The sequence below is a fragment of the Hetaerina americana genome, unplaced genomic scaffold, assembly GCF_022747635.1.
Source record: "Hetaerina americana unplaced genomic scaffold, ioHetAmer1.1.p SCAF_9, whole genome shotgun sequence".
In the NCBI taxonomy this organism is placed as follows: Eukaryota; Metazoa; Arthropoda; class Insecta; order Odonata; family Calopterygidae; genus Hetaerina; species Hetaerina americana.
The window spans coordinates 43602799-43630485 of record NW_027287538.1 but is presented as its reverse complement, the minus strand read 5'-3'; the positions used below and the strand labels follow the sequence as shown (position 1 = coordinate 43630485).

Below are 27687 nucleotides of genomic sequence, written 5' to 3'. Positions count from 1 at the left end.
TATTTTGCATTAGTACATGATCCATTTACGTATCCTAGATTTTCTCCAATCATTAGATTTTGTCAAAACTTTAAAACCATTGACACCTTATCATTCTGATCGAAGGTTCAGATTCTTATTGCATATTGAGTTTCCCTTAAGTCTCCTGAGGTGATTTGCCTTTGATTAAGTAATGTTCGACGATCTCAGGATTTTTCTCTGCCGTCCATTTTGTTCAAAATCACTCGGTTTGCTCGATTCCAACAAAAAATAATCGCATAATAATGATTTACCAATCTAGTTGAACCTTAATGCAAGTAGAAGTTATATTTCAAGAGATCCTAATAACGCAAAATTACTTCCATGCGCATCAAAGACGTCATCTCTTGTTTTTTCGCGAATTTTTCAAATTACCCTTGCACTCCCGCTTCCCGGATAGGTATTATCGGTACACAATTAAAATTAATAAAATCCAAAGCCTAAATTAGATACAAAGAGCTCTCTGGGTAAAAAGGACGTAATTATGGTAAAGTAATCCACAAAAAATCCATCGGCTGCCAATTAATTAGTTTCAAAATTTTTATCTTTGAGTTCATACCGCACGAAAAAAATCCGTGGAAGTAAAACCGTTTGCTCGGCAGCAATTAAATTCCCAGGCATGCTTTCTTCGTGTTGCAACCTTCAGTAAAAAAAATATTTCTCAGCTAATCTCTTCTGTGCGTAACAGGACATAACCGAAATGATAACGAAGCATAAAATATATGCATAAAGCATGAAGGATATGAGTGAGGTTTGATGAATTAAGGTGGAAAAACGTTTCGCAAGAAACAGTTTCGTTTATCGACTGATTCCAATATCTTTGCTAAATATGAAGTATTTTCTTATTTCACCAATCCAATCAAAAATCTCCGTAACGTTAGTCCCTGAGAATAACAGTCGTCGTGTCAATGACAAAACAGGGCATTTCCCTGAGACAGATATTTCGATCTATATGACTTATGTGTTGAACAACAGTATTTCCTATATTTTTTCTTTCTGTAACTTACGAAGTCGGAAGTTAATAGTTAAGACAGATGAAAGAAGGTCCTTGTTAAAATATTTTAAAAAAATCCTATCGAAAGTTCGGCGGATCCTCACACGTCCACGCTGGTGCTCGACATTGCAGAGAGCAGAGAAGGTGTCGTTTCACCAAAGTCACGCCCCAGGGCAGGGCGGGGGGGGGGGGGAGGGATGCTGTATACAGACTGCGGCGACGAGGCAGTAATCAAGCCGTGTTTCTGCCATTCACGTTCGATGTTGCCGCAGAGCAGCTTTTCATTTGCGGACCTTCTGATGACGCAGTCTCGCCGCACCAAACACTCGGGTGAAGTCGCGCGTCTCCCAGAAAAGTCTTCTTATCATCCCCGAACGACTCAGGACTCGTAAATCATTTATAAATGTGATGAAACGGTAAAGGCAACCAGTTGAAGGAAGCAAAACACATATTCGGATGTGACGCCTAAGAGAAATTCATATTATTAGTTTAAAAAGTTTATAATTGTTCAAAGGGTCCATTACTTAAGGAATCGAATATTTATTTTTCTAAAGCCATTATACGCAATGCATAATTTTCCACGACAAGCTACTGGAAAGGAAGAATTTTCATTTGAATCATTTTTCACGCAACCTCTTAGAATTTAATTGAAGTATATTCAATTTTAAGGCTACAGAGATATAATACTCTGCGTCATTTTTGCAACGCTTTATCGTAAGGTCCTTAACTTCACAGATATTGATTCTATTTTGGGTTCCATTAGTACAAATAATTCACCTATTATCTAATATTCAGAACAGAAATCAAGGGAATGGGGATTGTTCGGCAATTAACGTACTCCATTCCAACCCGGTTTGAATCCTGGAGACGGCAGATCTTTTTCAATGGTCCCTACTTGAGGTGCTTTGTGGTGAGCAATTTTAGTGACTACGCCGTTCGATGGGACGTTAAACTGTGGATCCCTTGGCGTCTTTCGTTATGAGAATGCCGACGCCGGGTTTCTCTCCACCCTTCCCCTTTTCATATCCATTCCTAATGGCGCAAATTACTTCAGCTCTCTGTTGCCTCCCCTAAATACTACTACTACTGCCAAAGAAATCGATAAGTTCTGCCTCGTAAAATAATTAGGACAGAATTTTCAATCTAATTAAAATTGAAATATTCAAGCATAAAATTTCATTTGTAAGCATACCTTAAGCAAAAAATAACATTAAACGTAAAAAGTAAAATTTTAATTGAAATAATTTACGCTAGTGTTTAACTTGATACGTGCATGCATGAATATTTTCACGAAAAAAATTTATTAGAATTTGATTCACCATTAGGGAATAAGCTATTCACGTCTATGAATATAAGTGTAAAATGATTAAAATAAACTACATTACTATCGGAATTTCAATCCTAAAGCTGTGTGACTACAGCCCTCCACTCCTCTCTGCTTACTGCCAATTCCCTTATCACCTGATACTGCCAATTCCCTTGCATTGTCTGTATTATGTCCTTCTTAACTTGTTATATGTACTTTTCCTTTGGTTTTCCTCACCGGTTCTTCCCTTCCTAGTATTATGTTTCTAACTAATCCATCGTCCCCCATAGTGTGTTCATATGGTCCTATCCTCTTATGCTCTTCAATATACATAGTTCCTCGTTCCTCTCTCTTTCTGTCCATTTAGTCTTCAGCATTCTCCTCCAACATCATGTTTCAAAGGTTTTCAACCTTTGTCTAAGTAAAAATGTCCAAATATTTCCCACTATACCAAAAGCATCGTTACGGAAAGAAAAAAATCATAGGAAGGGGCTATGACCGAAATTAGAAGGAAGAATTGAGGTTAGTGAATTACAGTGGTTATTCTTTACAGTTGCATATGTTTGAGTTGAGTATCGTGTGAATGTTTTTTATTATAAACTTACTATATAATGATATTGCTCTAGGAACATTATTAGCATAAAATGTCTCCTGGCAGTTTATTAGTATTTATTATTTAGCGTTAGAACATAAATTAGGAGGAGAAAAAGTATGAAGAAATCAATGCTCTGACCGCACAGCACTTTGACTTGATTGACCATTCTCCTAATGGCCGGAGAAAATTTTCGGGGGTCAGATTTCAATTAGGAACCGCAAACGGCCCAAGGCAAGGAACTGATCCCCTAATACCCTGATGCCTGTATCTCACATGCATTAGGGTTTGCATTGCTGCGGGGTGATCTCCACTCACCCAGAAAACAAATCTTGACATTGATCAGTGCAGTGTGTTTATTGTGTTTGCCCTTGCTTTGACCCAACGGTCCCCATAATCAAATGAGCATTTAAAACTACATCCCATTCAAATCCTTCAAAAAGTGAATAATTATCAATCGCCATAATTGAACAAAGGCATAACAATGAGCAAGTTTAACCGATTCGTGCCTATACAACTGCAACAATAGGATTTAAACTAGAAATGAATCCTTAGGTGAGGCAATTTTGCGCAACTAAAACAATTCCAGCCCGTTAAGTCCATGAGTTTATAAATTAGCTAATTTACGTCAGAAATTAAAATTCACATTGAATATACTTCGAATTTCACGGTGGTTGATTTTAAATAATTGCTATCAAATTTCTAAATGCGCAAATACATTGGAATAAACAATGAGGTATTCAGGTCCATAAAATCATTAGTGTTGTATTTGCTGTTATAACGAATATAATTTTAAATGCACCAATGAGAAACGAGGACTTGGATATTTAATTAAAACCGAGTTTGGTAAATAACAATTAACATTCATAATGGGAGCCTTTTCGAAAATGCATTAGCAACATTTGTATGTTTATGCCTTCTATAAATATTTCTAAACATTTTTTCATCTAACTCTATGCCGTCGGGTTTAATCATGGTATTAACAAAGGTATAAAATAATTTTTCCAAATGTTTGGTAGGTGTTTAAAATTTTTAAATGGCATTTGAAGGTATAATTTAGCACATTTGTGTTTCATTACTGCATAAAAACGATTTTTCCGAGCACGGAATAATTAGACAACTGATGAAGAAGGGTGAATGAATAAATGAGTTATCAAATAGGCCAGTCAGCATTCATATTGCTCGCAGCAAATTACTCTTAGAATGGAGTCTAATGAAAATAAATTATGATAAAAATACATAGCAAAATCAACCTTAATTGATGCTGTTAATCATAGGGCGCTCATTGCTTTTTTAATAGCAATGACACGAACATGAGATGCAAGCAGTCGAAAAAAAACGGCATGGAATGAAAATGAAGAGAGGAAAAAAATCATTAAAATTAAAAGTGAAAAAATATTTTTATTTTAGATGAAAAAACTAAAAAATCTCAATCCGCTAAAGGACAAGAGCTTCTCTAACTGCATTACAAGAAATGCATTATCCAGCGACTAAGGAAATTCCTGGTCCTGAGCTTTGGAAAATGTACTTCGAAAAGATCCATTCGAAATAAATGGAAATGTGTCCTAAAATGTTCATTTTCTATTCAGGTTCAGAGCGGTGTCCATTAAGTGTAGGCAAGTAAGAATAGGCAGCGCAAAAGAGGTTCTTTGAGTGAAATTTTAGCGTTCGGAAACTCAAGATAATGAATTGAAAAACCATTGACAGAGAGACAGCAGACTTTCATACGTTTCGGTGAGATACTCAACGTACGCGACTCCCCGCACAAAGTTTCTTTTAACCCATTTCTCATATCTCTGTATTTGAGGATCATTTCGTGGTTTTTCGTTTCCTCTGGTACTCACACCTCCCCTCTACCTTACACGATTCCCACCGAAATAATGGATAGGAAACCGATACGATAGGCATTCATTTTTTTCGGTACGGCCAAAGGTTACAACTGATAATATGCGTGGGTCTGGCGCTCCTTTACGCGGGCTGTGGGCGAAAATCCTTTGAAAAAAGTTAACATTAAAATTCTAAAAAGGTTCCTGGAACCCTATCTTTCGGATATCTTCTTGCTTCTCCCGCGTATTGACAAGAGGGGATTTTCTTAAGAAAAATAACATATAATCCTTCCCCACCGGTATCCTCCTCACCTCTCACACCTACGCATAGTCTTACCTTTGTTCTCCTACACGCGCAAAAAAATCTTTTTTAAAAATCTAACGTTTCGTCAATAACTGAAAGCATTACCCTACAAACTGCTTTAAGCATGTGAAGGACAGGTTTTCCAAAAAATAATTTGATTGACCTACGTAGATTTGGTAATTATTTCTCTCCTTATATACTTTTTTTTTTATTAAAGTAAGCGAAGGAAGGATATTTTTTTCGAAATGGAGTTTCAGACAACGTATTTAATATCCAGACTGACTGATTTAGGCGTGAACATAGACTATCTCATAATTATAACATCAGATCTTTCTGGAAATACCTTCACCTTAATTGCACTTATATTGATACCATTGAAATGATATCTGGTCACACTGGTTAATATTATTATTTTTGCAATTGGTTGTCTACCGGTGAGGGTGGGTTTTGAATGAACTCAAGCTACCAAACGGTAGATTGACAAATCCATTGCCTTTCACAACAAAACACAGCCAGACATCCAACCTTATCCTAGGCACTCTTCAATCCTGCATACTTCCTTCCTCCCTTCCTTCCGTCCAACATCTCTATCTAACCCTCCTTCTTCGCTTGCCCAACATTCTCCCCTTTATCAAGGTCTTCAACATCCTACTGACAAATCAATATGCTTCGCATTCATTTTTCTTATCTCCTTACGATTTCCCCCAATAATCCCCTCTCCTCCCCTTTCATACTCAGCACTTCCTCGTTTGTTATCCTTTCTGTTCACTTCACCTTCTCCATCCTTCTCCACACACAAATTTCAAAAGCCTCCAATTTACGGCTGTCACCCTGCTTCAATGAACATGTTTCGACGCCTTACAAAACCTCACTCCTCTTAAGTTTAGTTTAAGTTTTCACGTACCTTTTCTTAGCATCCTTACTCAAAGGCCCCGCCATCAACTCCCTCCTTGTGAAAGCTTATTTGCCTAACGCAATTCTTCTCCTTGCATCCCTTCTACTGTCCCTAATATGACCATTTTGGTCCAAAACACTTACAATATACGTAAACTGTTCCACCTACTCTAGCTTTTGCCCTCCTATTTTAACATTTAGCTTAGATTTTCTCATCCCTGAAAACCGCATATCCTTTGCTTGATTTACATTATTCTAATACCATACCTATGACTGATTTTTCAATGTACTAAGCAGAGTTTGCAACCTCTTGGCTGACGGGCAAACTATGGCTTGATCATCTACAAGCCTTTGCAACTCCTTTATTATCAATTAACTTAATACTTCAACATTCCAATTCCTTCATACCTTCCCTACTTTATGTTTTTGTATCGAACGCTAGTCTTCATAATTACAAAATTGTACTGGATCTTCATAATACCCAACGAGCCTCCCCATGGGATGGGAAGGCGGCAGGGGAAATTAAGAGTTCAAAGGATTGTGGGAAATGCAGCAGCTGTTACCTAACCGCTGATGTGCACCAAAATACAGCAATTTCACTGTTCAGAAATCAATCACCTTACTTGGGATTCAAACACAGTAAAGGTCTAATAGATAGCTCGATGTCCGATGTTAGCAGCTCCCTTTATGATGCTAGTTCAGATTAATAATATCTTAACAATAGGGGTTCCAGATGACGATTTGGTTCCCTGAGTATTGTTACAGGAGTAAATTAACATGCTCCTGCTGTGATTGCCAATTATACGTAGGAAAAAACATCTAAATGGTCGCCGGATTTTTTTGCCTCTCTCTATAACAGAGGTACACAAAAGTTTCGCGTGTCTAAATATCGCTCGCTCTCTCCGTGTTTGTATAGTCGTTGCTAGTGAAGATACTCATCGTCCATCAAAATAGACCAGGCACAATAATTTGCAAAGGACGTGTTATGTCGTTTTAGGTATCAACAAGAGGGTACTACACCAGAGAACGTGCAGAAACTCAGCTGGTCACTTTAGGACATAAAGCATCATAACACGAGCAATTAGTTCAGTAGTCAAAGGAAACTTGGGTGGAAGTAATTGATCGAGTCATCAAGGGAGTTCTCATTATTTTTACGAATGAAATACCAAGGAACCTTATAATATAATAATAACAGCCCAATTTATTACATCCAGCATTTGATGACATAAAACCGTTTAGGCAAAATCTTATGCAAGTATAAATCTAATAAAAAGTAAGAAGATTTTATTGTGGTTTAAAAAGATAAGTCATCAAACGTAATCATCAAATTATGAGTGGCTGATTCCCCTCATCTTGTGGGCATCACATTCAGTTAGAGATAATACTTAGCTGAATCATAAGTGATTTTACTGTGTTCTAGTAATACTAAAACTTGACTCCGCCCAGATCACAATAAGCAGCGCCTGTAAATTGACATTTATGCTTTTCCTTAGATACACTCTCCCAAGTATGCACAAAAGCAGGAAAGTTTAGATTTATTTTTTTGGTAGAGTGCATGTAAACAGAGAAATATTTGGTTTTTTCCACAGTGATTTACTGAAATACTTATCGGGTTTCTTAATTACCACATCGTTGTTAAAATTGCAATTGTTATTACCATTGATAATTAATTCAAGGCGTTGAAACTGGATAAATATAAAAATTAATAATTGTGGAAAATTGCCAATCGACATAGGTGAATTCCGCCGTGCACGAGGAAGAGCACCTACAATACATTCTATAGAGTGTTGGTACTTGGAAATGGACCATTAGGTATGATAATAAAACCGCAAGTCATCCAAGATCTCCAATTACCAAGTTTCAACTTCCCGTTTACCATCCTGGAATATCTACGTAAAAATTACATTCATAGTTGGAGAATGCAGAGAGAAAAAAATTCAAAGAACACATTTAGCGGATTTTGCGAATGAAAGAGAAGATTTGCAGGAGTACATAGTTTCTTGCATACAAAAAACCAAATTAAACAATACGCAGTTTAAGAGATTGATATTATGATGTCCTTTTGGTTTCAGTAAAGTATATGAACAAATGGAAGAGACAATGGACCTTATGATATAAAACCTCGGGTACAAACCACTCGCGAGTCTTGGAGCATTCCCAACATTTTGTTTCTGGAGTACAGACAAAATTTCATTTGACAACTTGTAAAATTTTAACAAAATGTGGTTCGGGACTCAATTAGAAGGGACTATTAATGGCAATCAAATATAATAGCAAAGGAAATATTAGTTCCCCGCGTTACCTAAAATTGTGTGGGCAAATTTTTTCGAAACCGTCACAACTAGACGTATTAATATTCTCCAGCGTTGTAGCGTGAAAGGTAGAGAGCACAAAAAATTAATACAGTGAGATATTATTGAATAGAATTCTTGCAACATGATAGTGGCTACATATTTACGAAGAGAGTCTTAAGGAGGAAACAAAAATGTAGCATTTAATTACCAAAATTTCATGCGTAAACTTTCCTCGTGTGCTTTGCCCAACTAATTCCGATAAGATGTAAATAAATGCTTGAACATTTAGCGTTTTCTGGTAAAAACTTGATACTTGCCACAGCTTCAAGCAATTAATAAATTTGACCGGATAATTCACAATGAAATATCGCCTAACTCGCCTTGCTGGATGAGTGCTACTAATGAATCGCTATTAAAACTTAGTCGTTTTGAAAAAATTCCTTTGAAAAACCTACAGATCCCTAAAGAGCCATAATCATTGGGAATGGTTCTCTCGGATGTTTTGGCGAGAGGTGCTTCCGAGCCTGGCACAAAAGACATTTGGCCCCATTGAACTACCTCATTAAAAAAAACCAAAAGTTTCCAATTTTTTAATTTTATTTTATAATTAGGTACCAACCCCTTTACGAAGGTCAGGAGTGTTCTTTTTGAAATTTTGATCGTAATCACTCATCCCTGAAGGTAATGAAAAAATGATTTTCAAGCAAAATGAAAAGAAGTCGAAGACCTTTTTTTTAAAAAAAATAGTGAGAAATGTAACTAAGAAACATGATGGAAAGGAAGGGAAGGTTTGGAAATGCCTTAGGTAAAACAGAAATGACTTATCCCTAACTCCGAGGCATATTGTTAGAACCGAAAAAAACTGACCTTCTGATGGACAAATATATATACATGCATTTCATTTACTTAGATGTTAGAAATTCAAAGATAGCCAAGATGATATGGTACCAATGATAATGAAAACTAAAGTTGGGAAACGATTAAGGAATACGAACATCTTAATGAGAAATGAAATAAAAAAAGGCTATTGTGAAGAATGATAAAAAATACTCATTTCCTGCGTACTTATCTTTAAAAAGTCATTGATTCCTTTTCAAATGAACTTTTAGAGATATCATTCCTTGAATTCGTCAGTAATCCCATCATAATCACTTTTATTGAAAATTACTGCCTCTTGTGCATCCAGTTACTTCCTTTAAATGTTTAGTAATGCTTAAATGTTGGCTCCCATAGGAAACTGGACTGAAAAGTGAAATACCTGTATACTTCTATCATTCAAGAATAATTCTATGAATGTGGTCATGAGTCTAATGCTACAATTTTATGCCTGAAACCTTAACCAGACCCTAAAAGTACATGGCGAAAAAGTATTGCTAATGCTTTCGAGAATGCATTGACTGTAAGTTCTTCCTTTTTATGCTTCTATTTCTACATAGTGCCCTGAAAACCACTGCTACGGTGTGTGGCAATACGTAATTCAATACCGGGGGGGGGGGGGCAAAATCAAAAATTAATGTTTGCCTAAGTATTAGTTACCAATATATATGTAAAATATTTCAATTGATGAGGATAATTTCACATTAATTAACATAAATTTTAGCTACTTACACGACCGTATCTAGGTAAAAAGTACTTTTCTATGGATGCAAGACGAGCTGCCAGTAACTGGCAGAAAAATAAAATAAGAGTTAGATAAAATAATGGCAAAATTCTGTGCCACTAGAATTTACAAAAATAATCCCCCCCCCAGCGAAGTTATTTGCAGTTATTCAGATCCGTTTTCGTTCGTGAAAAAAATAACATCTTAAATCTACCTTTTCTACCCTCGGTCTTTCTATCTTATTTTCGTTAATAATATACGGAGGTGAGGCCCGTACCGAGAGTCGCATATGAAAGAATTCCTGCGCACTCGTACCGAGAGTGGGAAAAAACTCCCTTCGAATTCAAAGACTTCCTTTGTTTGAGCTGCGAAAACGAAGGGAATTCCGGGCCGACTTTTGTTTACCTTTGCTTTCTTTGTGTGAACTCCATTCGAAAAAGAGTGCCTTACTACTCTCGTACAGAAATCATCCCTTCGTTCTCACCTGTGCCTTAGTAAAGGGTCGCTTCGTAGGAACGACTCTCGGTACCGGTCTAAGTCAATAAATAAGTCGCAAGCGTCAGCAAGACAAACGTAGGAGCTGTTACGAAAATTTCTTTGGAAACTTTTGGAACATCCACCGTACAGCGAGCCCCCAACGGTTTTCATCTGTTCAGGCCCCTAAAAAATCAATTGGGTAGTCGACGTTTTGAAAATGAAGATCCCGTAGACCAAAAGGCTTATTTGCTGCCGGCTATAAAGGACTAGTGAAGATATGGAGTAAGCGTCTGAATGTAGGGAATAAATGTGTAGGAAATTTTAATAAATTTCAGGAGTTTACTTTGATTATTATTTCTTATATCAAGTTTTGCAAGTTTTTTATCGACTCACACGTTTATTGAATTTACTAAAGTATATAAATTAGGGTCACTACGTATTTGCATACCACTCTTTAAAAAAGCGAGATCCTTAAGGTATAGGGATGGCGACAACGATTAATAACGTCTGATGGTATCATATCACTCTGAAAATACGATGGCGGCACATTAAAACATAGAAGGAATTTACCTTAGCACGGATGTGAAGAGTAGACAAAGTGTAGCATGGGAAAGAGGATTTAGAGCGAGGGGAATAAATGCTTCAGAGGAATTAGACATGCAAAATGGGTATACAGGGTTCGTCCGGAAAATAAGTGTACTGACTACTGATTTTTTTCCCGCCGCTCCAGGCGCGCCCAGCACCACTCTGACGGACTGCGATTGGAGGGGGGTATGTTGGCAACCGACGCTGAAAAAGGCAGTCGGCTCTGAGCTGTGGTGTAGTGAGGAGCTCTGTTAACGCGAACCTCCACGCTCGACCCACGTCACGGAACGCGATGCCGAAGCAGCGTTATTCCATCAAATTTGCGGTAAAGCTTGGGAAATCGTCTACCGAAACTGTCGGTATGATTAACCAGGCTTACGGGGAGTCAGCCATGTCCAGAAACATGATCTTTCGGTGGCACAAGATGTTCGTGGAGGGCAGAGAAGAGGTCGACGACGAGTCTTCGAGAGGTTCCCGATGATGCCTTCGCGGGAGCGTTTCAGGAATGGGAACGCCGCTGGAACAAGTGTATCGACTCACAAGGGTCCTATTTTGAGGAATATTAGCTTAAGATATGTAAAAGTGTAATAATTTTTTTTCCTGAGCCCAGTACACTTATTTTCCGGACGAACCCTGTATTAATCAAAGAATAATTATTTAATAAGTGTTTGCAGAGAGAAGCCTATAGAGTACAAGAAACAAGTAGTAGAGGGTAACCAATAGGGCATATCCTAAGACACGACAGATATTATGAATACAATGATGAAGACCATAACTGAAGGAAACATTTGAGGGGAAGAATTATAGCGAAAGGCCAAAATGAAGAACTATTAGCGAGTGAGGCAGAAAATTATAGGGAATGAGGAAATAATCTCGTGAAAAGATATTTGGTAGAGTTGCCACTAGCCAATCGCCTGATTGATAAATCACGATGATGGTGAGCGGAAGGCTAAACAACCAGCAAATGCTCCTAGTGCGATGGATAGCACCAGAGTGCAATACCTATTCAAACGAATCATCGTCTGAAACGGAAATTTGTGAACGATCGAAATAAAAGGGAAGTGTGGTCTTATCATGACTGTCGTGAAAATTTTCTCCCTCAATCGTTCTCCGTACTAGATCTCAATATCGCCTCAAGATCAACGGATCACGATACTTAAAATGCATTTCCCCTGCCGTTATCCGAAGTGCATCGCATTGAAGGAATCATTTATTAGAACATGCAACATTAGCGCCGTGACGCCGGTCACCAATCGAGAACAGCACCCTTGTTTAAGACCCGTAAAGAATTTGCAGCATGGGGTGTACAGGTATATGGCTGTAACTCAAGCGTTACGACTCCACGTATTGCTTGAAAACCGTCGCGGCTGAGTCAGTGCGCAACCTCGGAAGTATGGGTGGAAAATACATATTTGGAAACTAATCCATGTGGGGTTCTGACGGTAGCGAAAGACTGCCTTTATCTAAAACTTCAACAGCCCTATTAGCACGATAATATGATACAGCATTCTCGTTCCGATTTTTTTTTTTTTTTTTTTTAAGGTTATCTACCGGTTAAGGTAGGTTTTTCGATGGACACAACTACCAAACAAATATTTTGTGACTACTAACAAAACACAATCCTAAATTCTACTCTACACCAGGTCCCTCTTCACCTCTGAGTACTTTCTTCCTCCCTTCATCCCGTCAAACATCCCTATCCTGTTCCTTCCCTTTCCTCTTTTGCCCAACATTCTACCCTCTATCACAGTCTTCAACATCCCACTGCCGGTCAACACCCCCTTCATCCACTTTTCCTGCCTCCATAGGATTGCTCCCAACAAACCCCTCTCTTCGCCCACCATACCAAGTACTTCCTCATTTGTTTTCTTCTCTGTCCATTTCACCTTCTCCATTCTTCTCCACACCCACATTTCAAAAGCCTCCAGTCTACGTCTATCCTCCTGCTTCAATGACCACGTTTCCGCGCCGTACATAGCTACGCTCCATATCAAAGTTTTTACGAGTCTTTTCTTAACATCCTTACTCAAAGTCCCCGTCATCAACTCCCTCCTCCTCGTGAAAGCCTCTTTGCCTAGCGCAATTCTTCTCCTTACGTCCCTACTACTTTGACCGTGTTGGTCCAAAACACTACCGAGATACGTAAACTGTTCTACCTGCTCTAGTTTTTGCCCTCCTATTTTAATGTTAAGCTTGCCCTTTTTCTTTCTAGAAAATCGCATAACCTTTGTTTTATTAATGTTGATTCTCATCCCATACCTGTCGCACTGAATTTCCAATTCACTCAGCAATGCTTGCAGCCCCTTGGCTGACTGACAAACTAAAGCTTGGTCATCAGCAAACCTAACTGATTTTACGAATTCCCCGCCCACTTTCATTCCTACCTCTAGTTCTTCCCATGCCTCTTTGATCATTTCCTCTGCATACAGGTTGAACAGCAACGGTGATAATGGGCAACCCTGCCTTACACCCCTTCCTAACACTGCCCATCCTGACTCCCCGTTTCCCACCCGCACCTGAGCAGTCTGAGACATGTACAGGTTGCGGATTAGCCTCCTTTCCCTCCAATCTATTCCTATTTTCTGCAATATACTCATTAGTTTTTCCCAATTCACTCTATCAAACGCTTTTTCGAAATCTACGAAACAGGCAAATACCTCCTGGTTGTGTTCTATATTCCTCTCGATTAATAACCTCATTACTGCAATGGCATCACGCGTACCTCTCCCCTTCCTAAACCCAAACTGATCATCCCCTAAGTAATCATTTGCCCTACTCTCTATCCGTTTGTTTATGATCCTGAGAACAACTTTAGCTGCGTGGGATATCAAACTAATTGTCCTATAGTCCTCACATGACGTGGCCTTTACCTTTTTCGGAATCGGAACTAAAACTGCTCTCACAAAGTCTTCCGGCCAGATTCCCTCCTCATAAATGCTACGGATCAGCCCATATAGCCTCTTCCTCCCACATTTTCCTAAGCATTTTAAAAGTTCCACGGGAATGTTATCTACCCCCACGGCCTTATTTAGTTTCATCTCCCTTAATGCCCTTTTTATCTCATTGTCTAGTATGCCTGGACCTAAGCTGTCTTCCTCTACGTCATTTTCTTTTTCAATGTCTAACTGTGTTGGTCTGAGTTCTTTACTATACAGTTCTTCTATATACTCCTTCCATCTCTCTTGGATCTTTCCTGCGTCAACTATTACCTTACCCGCCTTATCTCTAACTATTAGCATAGCTCTTCCTTTCTTACTTCCCGATAACGATTTAACTTTGCTGTACAGCGCACCGATTTCGCCCTTCCTCTGGAGACTTTCCATATCCTCGCACTGCGTCTTCCACCATGCGTCTTTTGCCTTATTTGTTGCCCGCCTCAATTTATTGTTCAATTCTTTGTACTTCATTTTGCCTAATTCTGTATTTATATTCTTCCATTTTCGCCGCTCATCCATCTTTGTAATCATCTCATCCGTGATCCATGGTTTCCTAGTCCTTTTAGCGTTAACGGTTCCAATAGTGTCTTTTGCGGCTTTAGACAACCCTTTTTTGATCATTTCCCATTCTTCTTCGATAGTAATAAGCCCTTTACCATCCTCCATTATTTTCTCTACCGCCTGTTTGTATTCCTTCCTTTTCAACCCATTTAATGCTTCTACATTCCATTTTCTAACTCGCCGCCCCTGCCTTATCTTTTTGAAACGTACGCTACATTTCATAACAACTAAATTGTGGTCTGAGTCCGCATCCGCTCCCGGAAAGCTGTGGGAATTTATCACACTATTCCTAAACCTGTGTCTAACCAGGATATAATCTAGCTGATATCTTCCTGTGTCACCTGGCATTTTCCATGTATACCTGCGTCTTTTGTGGTGTCTAAACCAAGTGTTGGTGATGACTAACCCCTGTCTCCTGCAGAACTCAACTGCTTTCTCCCCGCGGTCATTCCTCGTGCCTAAACCGTAGTCGCCCACCTCATCACCATCTCTTCCTTCACCTACCGTCGCATTCATATCCCCCATCACTATCAAATGTTTCCCTGCTGGAACACACGCGATCATGTCCTCTAACTGATCGTATATCTTATCGACCTCTTCTTCCTTATGGTTGCTCGGTGGCATGTATACCTGAATAATAACTAAGTTCGTCGGTTCTGCTTTTATCTCCACTAGTAGTATTCTATCCGTTACCTGCTCTATGTTGACTACGCTTCTTCCTACCTCTTCATTTAATACTATGGCAACCCCTCGTTGGCTCTCGTCCCCACCGCTGTATATTATTCTATACTTATCACTCCAGTAATCCCCGCTATCTTTCCATCTCACCTCGCATAGACCTAAAATATCTATATTTCCCCTTTCCATCTCTCGCTTAACATTCTCCAATTTCCCTGTCCTCATCATTGTCCTAACATTCCACGTTCCTATTCTAACTAATTTGGTCTTCTTCTCCTGCGTCTTCTGTCCTGCTGCTGCTGGTTTTCCCTTGCAAGGGTTTCGTGGGATGACGACCGCGGAAGCCTTGCCTCCCCCGCTGCCGGGCACGACACACGGCCGATTGGGCCGAGCCCCGTGGTTGCCAGGACTCAAATTATCTCTATTGTCCATCATATTTTTCTAGGGAATGATAATTGAGGTGGTTTCCCGTTGCCTTCCTCAATAGTGTTTTTAACGTGACACCATCACTTACTGGCCGCCCCACTGGGGTCAGACGCCATTGCAGCCGCCTCACTGAGGAACAGACGCTGCGTGGACTACCTTTCGTCTGGCTCCTAACCTTCGACCTATCTGGCATGGGTGACCCTACCAGGAGCAATAATTATTACTCCCGCCAGCACAGCTCTAGGGGTCATCGGAACGCACAAGCCCTTCCACCACGTCAAGGTTGTAGTCCGGGGAGGGCTCGTTCCGATATGTTTATCAAAATATTTTGCATAATATTACTCGCCTATTAGTACGGGCTATTCACCAGACATTTGAGAGCACTATACTATTTTTCCTTAGCAATTTCAACCTTTTATACAACATCTGTGTCACCAAACAACTTGACTAAAACCCATAGAACTTGATTTCATAATTGCTAAAAATGAGATAATTGCGTTGGGAAATGATTTACCTGCGATATACAAATATATTTGAATACATGTTTAAAGAACGATAAAGCAATTAGACTAGTAAAAATTCACACCTAATTGGTAAAGCCTTCTTACAAATGCCATTGATTTTGAGCGACCAATCTGAAATAGGTATAACGACATCAATGAAATCATAAGGCATTAAAGATATTAAAACCAGTAAAACGTTTCGAAGTGAACTGCATATACTTTTGGAGGCTCTAAATGTTAAGTTTTAGTATCTTTTACTACCTAATTGGTTTATGTTGCATACAATAATGTCCATGCGGGCGACGAGTAAGGAGGAATAATATTTCTTGAAGTAAACTGATATCATTTAAAAAACTTATTGTTCGCTTTTGGTCTTCATACACAGAAAGAATTTATGTTAATCTTCTATATCTAGGAACGCATCGTATCAATAATTACGATCTTGCACCTTAAACATACGAGTCATTTCAAGGTTATGCATATATTAAAGCAAAATTTAATAAGCCTGGGAATGGATGAGTAATAAAGTAGCGTTGATTTAAGCAGCAGTTTGAATGATTAACCGTCACATTAAAATTCTCACCCTGCACCTCTAGAATGGCTTGTTAGTTGGTATTCTGGCTCGACAAATCAAAATGTTTTTTGAACTATCTAAAACTTTCATCCACTTCTACAACCTAAAGTAACACAAATGGACAAAAAATATTAATTTTTTAAGTGGTCTAAAGTAGAATGAAGGTACATATGATCAAAGGCAGCAGTCAACCACTCTACTTGTAAGAAGTACGTAAGGTTATGAAGGGCCCAGGGGAACACCTTGCATAGTGTCGTGTTCTGTGCAGGCAAAAAAAACGATGATACTCTTCTATGCTTAACCTAATGGTGCTCTTTAATCCGGAACAAAGTTATAATTGAAAATTATTTTTATTGGGCACTCTATCGTTTAAGGTAAGTTTTCGGGGTACACCCTCTTTTAATCACTACATTATTCTAATCATTCTTTTATCATGTATCCTTAGGATATATAATTGAGGTGGTTTCCCGTCGCCTTCCTCAATAGTGTTTTTAACGTGACACAATCACGCAATGGGGTCAGCTGCCTTTGTGTCTCACTGAGGAGCAGGCCCTGCGCGGGCTACTTTCCGTCTGAATCCTACCCTTTAACTTGGCTTGGGTGACCTTACCAGGATTAATTATCAGAGCCTTCACCAAAACACCCCTGATGATCATTAGAACGCCGAAGCACCTTCTAACGCGTCACAGTTGTAGACCACGGGGAGAGAAAATAGAAAATAGCAACTTTTAAAAGTAGATCTGGCCCACAACATGGCACAAAAGACATTTTTCTTCATGAAAAAAAATCGCCAAATGTCATGTACATAAAATATGGGAACAGTTTTGGGAATGAAGAAAGATTTCCCGGGTTTCCTACCGGGTCGCAATGTTGGTCGGCACCAACGTTTCGAAGGCAGAACCTGCCACCATCTACAGGAATTTACCCAGAATGTGATGAGACATACTCAACCATTGAAAAGTCGCTGTTGACCAATATGTGATCCGGTGGGAAACCAAAGAACTCTTCCACGCATCAAAACGCCGATAAAAACTAAGATCCTTCTGTTTTCTGGAAGTTTGCTATGGAGAAAGTAGCTTATATAAAGAGAAATAACGTTTGTTTTTCGCTAATAAACTGAATTAGAAATTACCGTTCGACGCATGGAAGCATCTTTTGGTTTGAAAGAGTATTTTTAGTGGCATGGATCTCATGCATTATTCCGAAAACATTTTTCATAATAAAAGTCAGCATAGAAATAACAAAACTGTTTCCCATTTATTATATCTTGGAAATTAGCCTTTAGAATTGAAACTCGTTTAAACTAAGGATTGATATAATGGGATTCTCGGATGAAAATAAAAGTGTTTTTTCTTTTCTTTCAGCTGCTGGGGTCAAGTCATGAATTCCATTTCATGCACCGTGCTCTGCCCCAAGCTAGAACCCGGAGAAGCATCCCGCATACAAGAAAGCTGAAGGCACATCCAATGGTAAGTGGATCCTACGTGTCGTCTCAAATAAAGGAAGCTTACCCACTCAACAGCATGAAGATACGTACGTGTAACCTGCATGCCATTCATGGTTTATAACATAAGATCGATACTAATTTTTATTGAAAACCGTATTAAGTACAAGTTCATTCGATTGTAATATCAATCGCTTAATAGGTATGAATTTAATTCCTACACACGTATGGAGGAAATTAATAAAAATAAAAACATTAAAATACGAGGGGAATTCAAGTTCTAAGATCGCCTATTTTTTTCTGAATTACTGCTTGAATCAGAACGTCGACGCTTCTGTTACGTCTCATCACAATCTCCCTGCATGTGTACGTACACATTTCATATGTCGATATCCTTATCCGCCGAGAAAGCTTTTTTATAAGGTCTCTCTTAACAACTAGAAAAACCGGCTGGTCCATGGCAGAGGCCTCTTGTGTTCGTATCCGCATCTTACGGTACGGTCATCTATGACTAGTGTTTATTAAGATTGCCCGCGTATTTTATGCTCAACCGTATCGTTCTATCTAATCACAGTCCCGATAAAAAATATCACGATCTCAGAACTTGAACGCCCTAAATATATATTTAGGTGGGTGATGAAAATAAGTTGGACAGAGCGTTAAGCAAAAGATTAAATGCTAGATATTTATGGATAAGACTGTTTATTAGGGAGTAATTGATGTGATGTGGAGAGATATGGGATTATTGGAGGCTCGTACGCTAGAATTGAGATTATTTGGAAAAGTAGAAGCAAAGTGGCAGTAGAAGTGGATGAAAAATAGGAGCAAATTGTGCGTCATGAAAGCTGGTATAAAGAAAGAAAAGCCGATGGTAGCAATAGCAAAGGGAATAGTTAATATTGTTCTGAACTTGTTTCGTATTCGATACGAAAATGTCAGGCATGGAGACTAATTTTCAGATATCCCAAAAATGCTCGCAACTTTGGTAAGAATATTTTAATGCGGTAAGCCAGCAGGGAAAAAATAGGATTCAAGGGTGAAGATTTTTTCCATTTTTGTCAACACATTTTGGAGCAACAATTGAATTCAAAAGAATGAGCAGCAAAATTCTTATGAGATAAAAATTTACATCTATTCTACATCTAATTTCTCTAAGGGGTACCAAAATATCAAACCAAGTTTAATTCGCAGTTGCAATTTTTAATTCGCACATTACGTGGAGATGGTCCTCTTGAAACAACAACGCAAGGAAACTCAACGCGGTGATATTTAACTTGTAAATTGAAACTTAATCGTTAAAAGTTTAGCAAAGGATGATAATGAACGCACATAAAGCGTCATTCTATCGTTGAGATAGCCTTGGTTGCGAACAAATGAATCCATGAAGATTAATGTAATTCTTGAAAGCTACTGGAAAATCCAAATCTTTTGACTTTAACGTACATATCTAGGTAATAATACAAACGCACTATTCTATTGGTAAGCGAGAAAAATTATAATACCAACCAAAATAAATTTGAGCGTTAATTCGCGATGAAAACAGATTGTGTCAAAAATTAGTCCACGTTTTAGAAGATTGTACTTCAATACTGAAACATCCTCTTCCTGTATAATAAATGGTCAAATCACGAATATTTCTTAATGGTTGGTGTCTTATTTCCCTTCATGTGACCCTTATGCTCTTAGATGTTAGATGTGTTTATGTACTGCCTCTTGGAGTAGTAGTTTTGAGGGGAGGCGACCGACAGCTAAGGTCATTTGCGCCATAGGGGATGGACAGGAAAGGATGAAGGGTGGAGAGAAACCCGGCGTCGGCATTAGCCTACTCTTTACGAAAGGCGCCAAGGGGTCCACGGCTTAACGTCCCATCCGACGGACGGCGTACTCACTCAAAGTGCCCTCCACAAAGCACCTCAAGTAGGGATCGAGACACCTCTGAAAAATATTCAACACCGCCGGGATTTGAACCCGCGCCCTCAGGGTGGGAAGCCAGTACGTTAGCCCCCGCACCATCTCGATCCCCTACTGCCTCTTCTTCATACTTGAATTTAAAAGCACAATTAGATATCCAAGAAAACAGGAGTTTCAAAACGTTTAAGTTTTCAGGTTGTAACAGTTATTCGCGGAGAACAAAGAAATACAGTAGCTTGAAAAGAGCTCATTCTTTCCAAAAAAAAATATCTGAAAGTATTCGATTTAATAAAACGAAAAGTCATTGACATGGCTTTAAAAATGAATATTCAACTATCGTTGGACTATGTTCTGCAATATAACATTTCATCTGTCTATTTGCGAAAAATGTACCAAATGACGGTGGTCCAATTTCAAGGTAAAGAGACATCAAAAGGATGGCTCGGAGTGAACATACATGAATCTCTTTTTTCCAATGCCATTTTTACCACGTTTTAAAGAGAAGGGAGGAGTCAATTTTTGTTGTTGACTGATCAGATAATGCTGGAATAACTGAGGTTGAGAGAATACAATCAACATAATTTTGGTAAAATATAAAACTCCCGTTCAAACAATATCATATAGAGACAAAAATAAAGAACGATCCCGGGATTGGAATATTAGAGGAAGGGAGACGTGCTCGGCCGAGTATCAAAACTCCAGGAGCGATATGGATCCATCAATTACTGGATTGACGACATAAATCAGAAACTATATGTGCTTGTGGACTTAAACAAAGCGATGCCATTTGAATGAAATCATGATATTTGCGGAAATGATAAAAAAATTGTCGTGAGATAACCGGAAGTGTCAATCACAGACATTATCGCTATTCTGCTGTGGAACGACGAGTACGCAATGTATAAATTTCCCAACAATGTTCCCAGTTGACAGCATTCGGATGAGAGTGAGCCGGTATCAATGACCAATTCGAGAATTTAAATTATAGAGAGAGAGACAGATAGGGAGGAGATAGGCAGGGATATACAATGAGAGAATAGTATAATGGAAGCACCTTGGCAATCCATCTCTTCGCACAAAAACTCGGAAAATAAAGAGTAACGCAAAGGTTTCGTGTGACGGAAGTTCCTATGTGTCGAGTTGGGATAAATGGATGTCATAATCGTAAATCGTTCAGGTGGAGATATCGGTTTGGGGCAATGCATCAGAGAGGTGCGCAGCCGACCTATAGACGGAAAGGAATAAAAGTGGGCATTTCCTACTATTCCGAGAGAACATTTTCCGAACCCTGTAAATGTGAAGGTAAAATATGTACATCTGATGATGACGCTGAGTGCCAACGCGTAGGTGTTGAATGTAAATTTGATAAGTGGAATTGGAATGATTTCCATTAAGACATCATTCGAATGGAATAATGATGCTGGCTCTCATTCATTCCCAAACCTTGACCGAACAAGTTGTGGTGCAGTACATTCCAACTTAGTTTATTAGTGCTCCATCCAAGTCATGTTCTTTTCAGGCACATTCATGCTTCGCCCTATATATTATTTTTCTAACGTAAACACTCAATCAAGTACGGGCAGGAACCTTTTATTTGCAGTACATATTCTGGTTTGCCTTTCCATATTGATTGATATAACGCGACGAGCTCCAAAGGGAGAGTTTTGGCTGAAAGCCGCGGAAACTATAACAAATCACCTCTACCTCGAAATCTTTCCAGAAACATTCTAGATAGCATACAGTCGAGTATATTCCACCATTAAGTATCTCAAAAAAGCCATACGTAAAGATGGAGCAAGTACTCGTTAAATCATGCATTCGGAAAAAGCCCCACACTTCCAGCAAGATGAATATGGTATGGCCTCGGAGCCTATTACCAATCAAGATTTGTACATTGGAAATATTTTTCCGATCTCGTACTAATCATTATATTCATCTTGGTATTCTGCCGGATTAAGTAGACGGATGGACACATCCAATAGACGGCACTACGATGCTTTCCCTCACTACTCCTAAGAAAACACAACTAGATATTCGAAATTACAATGAAACCATATTCCATTCCCCATTCTTCCTTCCTCCCTTCATAACGTTCTCCTATCACATTATTCAACATATAATTGCCAATGAAAAACCTCTGCATCCATTATTCTTGCCTCCAGTGTATTTAAAACAGTTTCTGGCGTCACTTGGTGGAAATTCTTCATATTGAACATAAAATGAAACCACTTGGCTTTTCCACATAAAAAACTTTTGCTTACGACCTAGGTTTCGTTATGATGATGTTATACCATAACGAAACCTAGGTCGTAAATAAAAGTTTTTTATGTGGAAAAGCCAAGTGGTTTAATTTTAAGTCCAGTGTATTTGTTCATTATTTCATCATTATATATATATATATGTATATATATATATGTATATATATATATATATATATATATATATATATATATATATATATATATATATATATATATATATATATATATATTTATATATAAGCTAAATTGAAACAAGTATTCCTCAATGGACCTCAAATAGCAAATACCCTTCCCGAGTAATTTTTTCTCTTCCCAGTCACCCTGTACATGGATGGCAATTTTCACGACGGGTAAGGGTTCGTATATTTCGATGACCCCTAGCATCCTTTTGGCAGGGTCAATGATAATTGATCCTGGTAAGGCCATCCATGTGGAAGGATGGGATCCAGATGAAAGGTGGTCCACGCAGCGTTTGTTCCTCAGTGAAGCGGCAGCGAAGGGGAATTTTTTATTTTGAAGAGATGGTCTCACGTTTAAAAAATCTTTAGAGGAAGGCGACCGGAAACTATTTCACTTATTTTCCCCACCACAAAAGCACGTAGAACACATATACGTAGAGTAAACAAAGAAAAAGTGCTGGGTAAGTTGTTTGGGACAAATTCAAGGAAGTGGGAATAATTGGTTGCATGACAAATTGGGTGACAATGGAATGTTTTCTAAGTCTGTGGTAAAGGGGAGAGTGTTGAGAAAGCTACGTAGGGGGAGCTGAAGAGCATTAGGTATCCTGGACGGAATGAAGGAAGGTAAAAAATATGTTTAGTTGAAAAATCCTTTATTGTAATGCGTGATTTTATGATATTTAGTGGAGTGTAAGGCGGGGTTCAGAAATGTAGAGGCGTTTAATTCATCTATCCACCAAAAACTTCCTCTTGCCTGTGGGTAAATATTAATAAACTCAGTCTGATCAGAGTACTGAAACTTCTCTGGTAAGGTGAAACGTAATGTTGTTCCAAGCGATTACCGCGGAGGTATTGCCCGAGGAATGGAGGACATCGCGAATGTTATGATTGCATTACGTGCCACGACATGGGTTATATGTGGACACCATGAAAATTATCTTCCAGGTGAGTTACGAAACAACATTCGACAGTGCAATCAGTGATGGAAGAAGGCTCCGTTGTGTGCGCATGATCTACTTAATCGTTCATTAGAGGTACCCGGAATGCGGCACCCGGAAATTGAGAGCCACCATAGGTTAACCAAGAGTGTAAGGCCCGAAGCGCATAACTCCACGCATCGACGGTTAGTGAAATTTGCGCCCGAGGGCACTCCTTCTTCCCCGTGTAATGAGGATTTCTCCCTTCACTCCCTGACGCCCACGACTAGCAAGGCGTTTTATCTACTCAAGAGGTTAAAGCGATGGGGAAAAATATGAAAGTTCATTTAGGAACGTGTCTAGGTCCTCAAAATTCAACATATCAGTGAAGAAAATTTTACTTAGCCCATATGAGAGAGAAAAAACGTTGAAAGGATCGGTCACTGGACGAATCGGACTGCTCTTCTAACTAAGGAAAATGGATTTCCTTCTCAATGCTAATGCATCCGGGGCCCGTTTCTGAAAACGACAAGTCAATTTAGAAGTTCTCCGAAAACCATTGTAAATCTAATCTTGGAATATTTTCAGCCCATATGCTTTCCAATGTTGTAGTTAAAGTTGCTGGGATACCTTATGGTCAATAGAAGGCATTAAATTTGAATATGGCTAGTAACATTGAAAAAGGGGCGGAAAAGGGGATTGGTAGGCAACTTTGGAAGAGCGTTTGGTAACATACCAAAGGGTCTCAGTTTCAAAGCTCGCGTGAAGTCATTTAAAAATCTGAAATGGCGTCATTTTTCTGGGTACAGGAATGATGTGGGATACCGCAGGTGCCAAAAGACGAGAAACTGCCCCCCCTTTTCTGAATGTATATATTTCAGATGACTAAAAACTTAGTTCGAGGTGAGCTACAACGATAACAATCACAGATAGGCCTTCGGGTTCATAACTCTGATATCAAATATGAAAGAATAAAATGTAAAGTGTATATAACATTTCAAATTATATCGTAAATACTGCTTAAATGTGTTCAAATATTAAGAATTGGCATTCAAATAACTAAGTTAATTCAGTTCATCATAAAACTAACCAAGAGCGGGCGTAACGTTATCATAATTCTTGTTGATCATCTAGCAATGATTAAAAAATACAAAACATTATATTTTCTTTAATAATTACCAGATGAGAATAATAACACCAATGAGGCATGTACGCATCGAAGAGATGATTTAAAAAACACACAAAAAGTACCATTTTCAATTTATAAATTTAAATTGGATAGATTAATCTTCTCAGCGGAATTATATCGTATTTTGTTGACGGAAGAGTTATTTTATCTTTTTAAACGATTACAACGAGATGTTTTCAAAAGAGAATATTAATTCACCGCAGTTATATATTTACGGATATTTTTTTACCGCTTCATCAAAAATTAATTGAATTTATTGTTTTGAAAGATTAAATATAAATAAATGAATAACAATTGGGAATAATAAAATTGGAATATATTGCCTTCAAAATATTTTTTTCGTATGACCTCGGCAGTCATCTATAACTATATCAACGACTTATATGTTCTCAAATTTAGTAGTAGAAGTAGTAGTTATAAGGACAAGCGACCGACATCAAAGGTCTTTTGCGCCAGAAAGGATAGGTGGTTAATTCGATACGCGTAGGATTGACAGAAAATAGAGTCTCCCAGGGTGGAGATGAACACGACGTCCGAGTTAGTTTGCCTTTAAGTGCTCTTCACCATAGCACCCCAAGTAGGGAACGGGATACACTGAAAATTACAGGTATGGCCACCATCGGGATTCGAACCCGGGTTCTCGGGGTCGGGTGCCAATACCTTAGCCCCCGAATTATCATGGCCCCCTTCATTGACATACAGTAGTTATGGCTTCGGTATGAAATGTCTTCGTTTTCCCAACAGTCTTCGATCATCAATCTGAAATAGTAAAGGAAATATTCCCTTTTTTCCGTCAATATATTTCTCAAGATCTTGTTTGCCGGAAGGCCTTGTGACACAGGAAGCACGTATGGTATTTCTTTCATGTAGCCATGGGAAAACACAGGATAAACCGTCGACCAGCTAAAGCAAGAGCGCATAAGAAGTCTAATGTAATACCATCCCTCCCTCTTGAAATACCACAATCCTCATGTTCTCCACATACTTATCCCTGTACTTCATCTGCCACTTATGGGACACACTTCCTTCACTTGTAGATTAGACTAATCTATCAATATCCTAAATTCAACGTTCTAATCACCTCTGGTTTGCAATGTCTAAACAAAAAAATACGTCCACTTGGCTTCGCTGTGAATTAGTCCACATTGAACGGTTTTTTCAATAAAATTCCAAGCTTATATGATTATTCTTAAAAGCTATCTTTTAAAGATAAATTTTTATGCGGAATCTTGGAGAAATATTTAATTATATTTTTTATGCTAGAAATTTTTTTTCAGCCGGTTAAATATGTAAGTTTTTGTAAATTAGCCACTTTGGACATTTTTTTCAGGGATGATACCCGATGCTTTGAACTAGGTTTGGAATACTTAAAAAAATGTTTTTACGAATACTGATCTGAAGTGAGTGGTGGAGAACTATCTATTGCATAGAGCTTCAAAGAGAGGAGAGGTTAAATAAAAAAGTTTTCCAAAAAATGAAAGAATAGTGAAATGTTTCTGTTAATACAGCATAACTTATAGCGGAATGATTTTTTTCAATTTAATCTTTTCCCTATTGAACATAAATATCTTTAACTATAACTATTGAACTAGTATGTACTTGTATGAACATTCGTAGTTTTTTGATTTATAATAATCGTATTATAGTACACATTCCGATGAATGCCCATCTCAAATGAGAGTATTGAAAATATGGTCAAAACCGCCACCAGAACGTGCACTCTCGTTCCAAATAGGAAGTACTTCCTCATTCAAACGGTGCGGAAAAGCGTATTCAAAAGTGTAAAAGCAATTGGATTAAAACGATGCCCCTTTATCATCCGAGAATATTTCAACACTGGGACCATAGGTTGATGATATTAGTTTTAATCCCGGCATCTAATAATAGACTCGAGAATTATCATGCTATTCGGTCATCTGGTATGGTTTTTCGGCAAATTTGGGGTTTGTGAAACGGCATTAATGATGGGAGAGAGGCATAAATTACGCCTACGCACATTTGGAGTGCTCTTGTAATTCGACTCTTCGCGCAACTTTCCGGCACTTCCTCTCCAACATCCGAGACATTAACCAGAAACGGCAACTGGCCATGGGTCTCCGAGAGAAACCAAATTCTTTCCTGCTGGGCAAATTAGGGGCTCAGCGATATTGAATGGGTTAATGTAATTAAGGGAAAGAAGGTCAAGTCAGGCGTGTCACAAAGAGGGGGGTAACGTGGGCGAGGAATGACTAATTAATCAAGCGCAACCGGATGTGTGAGGGGGCACGAAATGCATGCAAAATATTTTATGGTGGTCCTCTGGAATATGACGTGGCTATAAATCCAGAATGACAAATCAACTAGCAATTACGTTTAGTTGTGTCATGTACATAAAGGTTTACTTAAGGTGACATAACTTGTGCCAATTGCTGCATTCATGTGCATTTGGAGACACAACGAATATTTACGTTATCATATAATAGGGTCATAACGATAGCATAATTGAACAAAATAAATGTCATACTATATATGCGGCATATATTACTGTAAAACGCCTTTCAATACTCGGGTATCATTAACAGTTACAGATAATAGAGGTTTTGAATAAATGAAAAAAAACTCCAATAGCCGTAAACAGTTTACCTTTCATAACAAAGTACAAATGAGGTTATTTGGCTAACGCTACAAGTCAAAGGATGGGGTACAGGGTAAAAGAGAAAAGGGGAAAAATTATTGTATTCACCTTTCTCATTCCTTTACTCTTTTACCCTTTGCCCCATCCTTCGAATTGTGGCGTTAGCCAACAAATCTCATTTGTACATTGTTTGAAAGGTTAAGTTTTTACAGCTATTGAATTTTTTCATTTATTCATTACTACTAGCCGTAAGAGCTCAATTCAATCAGTATAATAGAGTGATTCTTTGAATGAAACCTTACATATGAGCCGTTTATTTGAAAGTGAACCAAGTCCTTTTATACTTAAATTGAGATATTTAAGGGTTTGTGTTTCAATGCAATGCACGTAATGCTTTTGGCAAGTCGAACGGAAAAGCAAAATAATAATCCGAATTATGTGATACTAGTCCCTGATCTTGTTATAGTGACTTTCCAACTGATTCTGCTAGTCTTAAATGGAAATCGTGCTCTTCTGTACGCTTAGTCCTCTCTTTATCATCATTCGATGCTTTGATTTTGATGTTTCATAAGTCGCATTTTTGATATTTATTTATGCGCGTTTG

General features: G+C 38.4%; 1 protein-coding gene across 1 annotated transcript in view; it reads left to right on the top strand.

Annotated features, from left to right (window-relative positions):
- amon (prohormone processing protease amontillado) overlaps positions 1 to 27687 on the top strand; it is a 535895-nt gene that overhangs the window by 91994 nt on the left and 416214 nt on the right. Inside the window, exon 2 of the mRNA XM_071597507.1 lies at positions 17933 to 18037. Within this exon, the coding sequence (XP_071453608.1) occupies positions 17933 to 18037 (105 nt within the window). The remainder of the gene's footprint in view (positions 1 to 17932; positions 18038 to 27687) is intronic.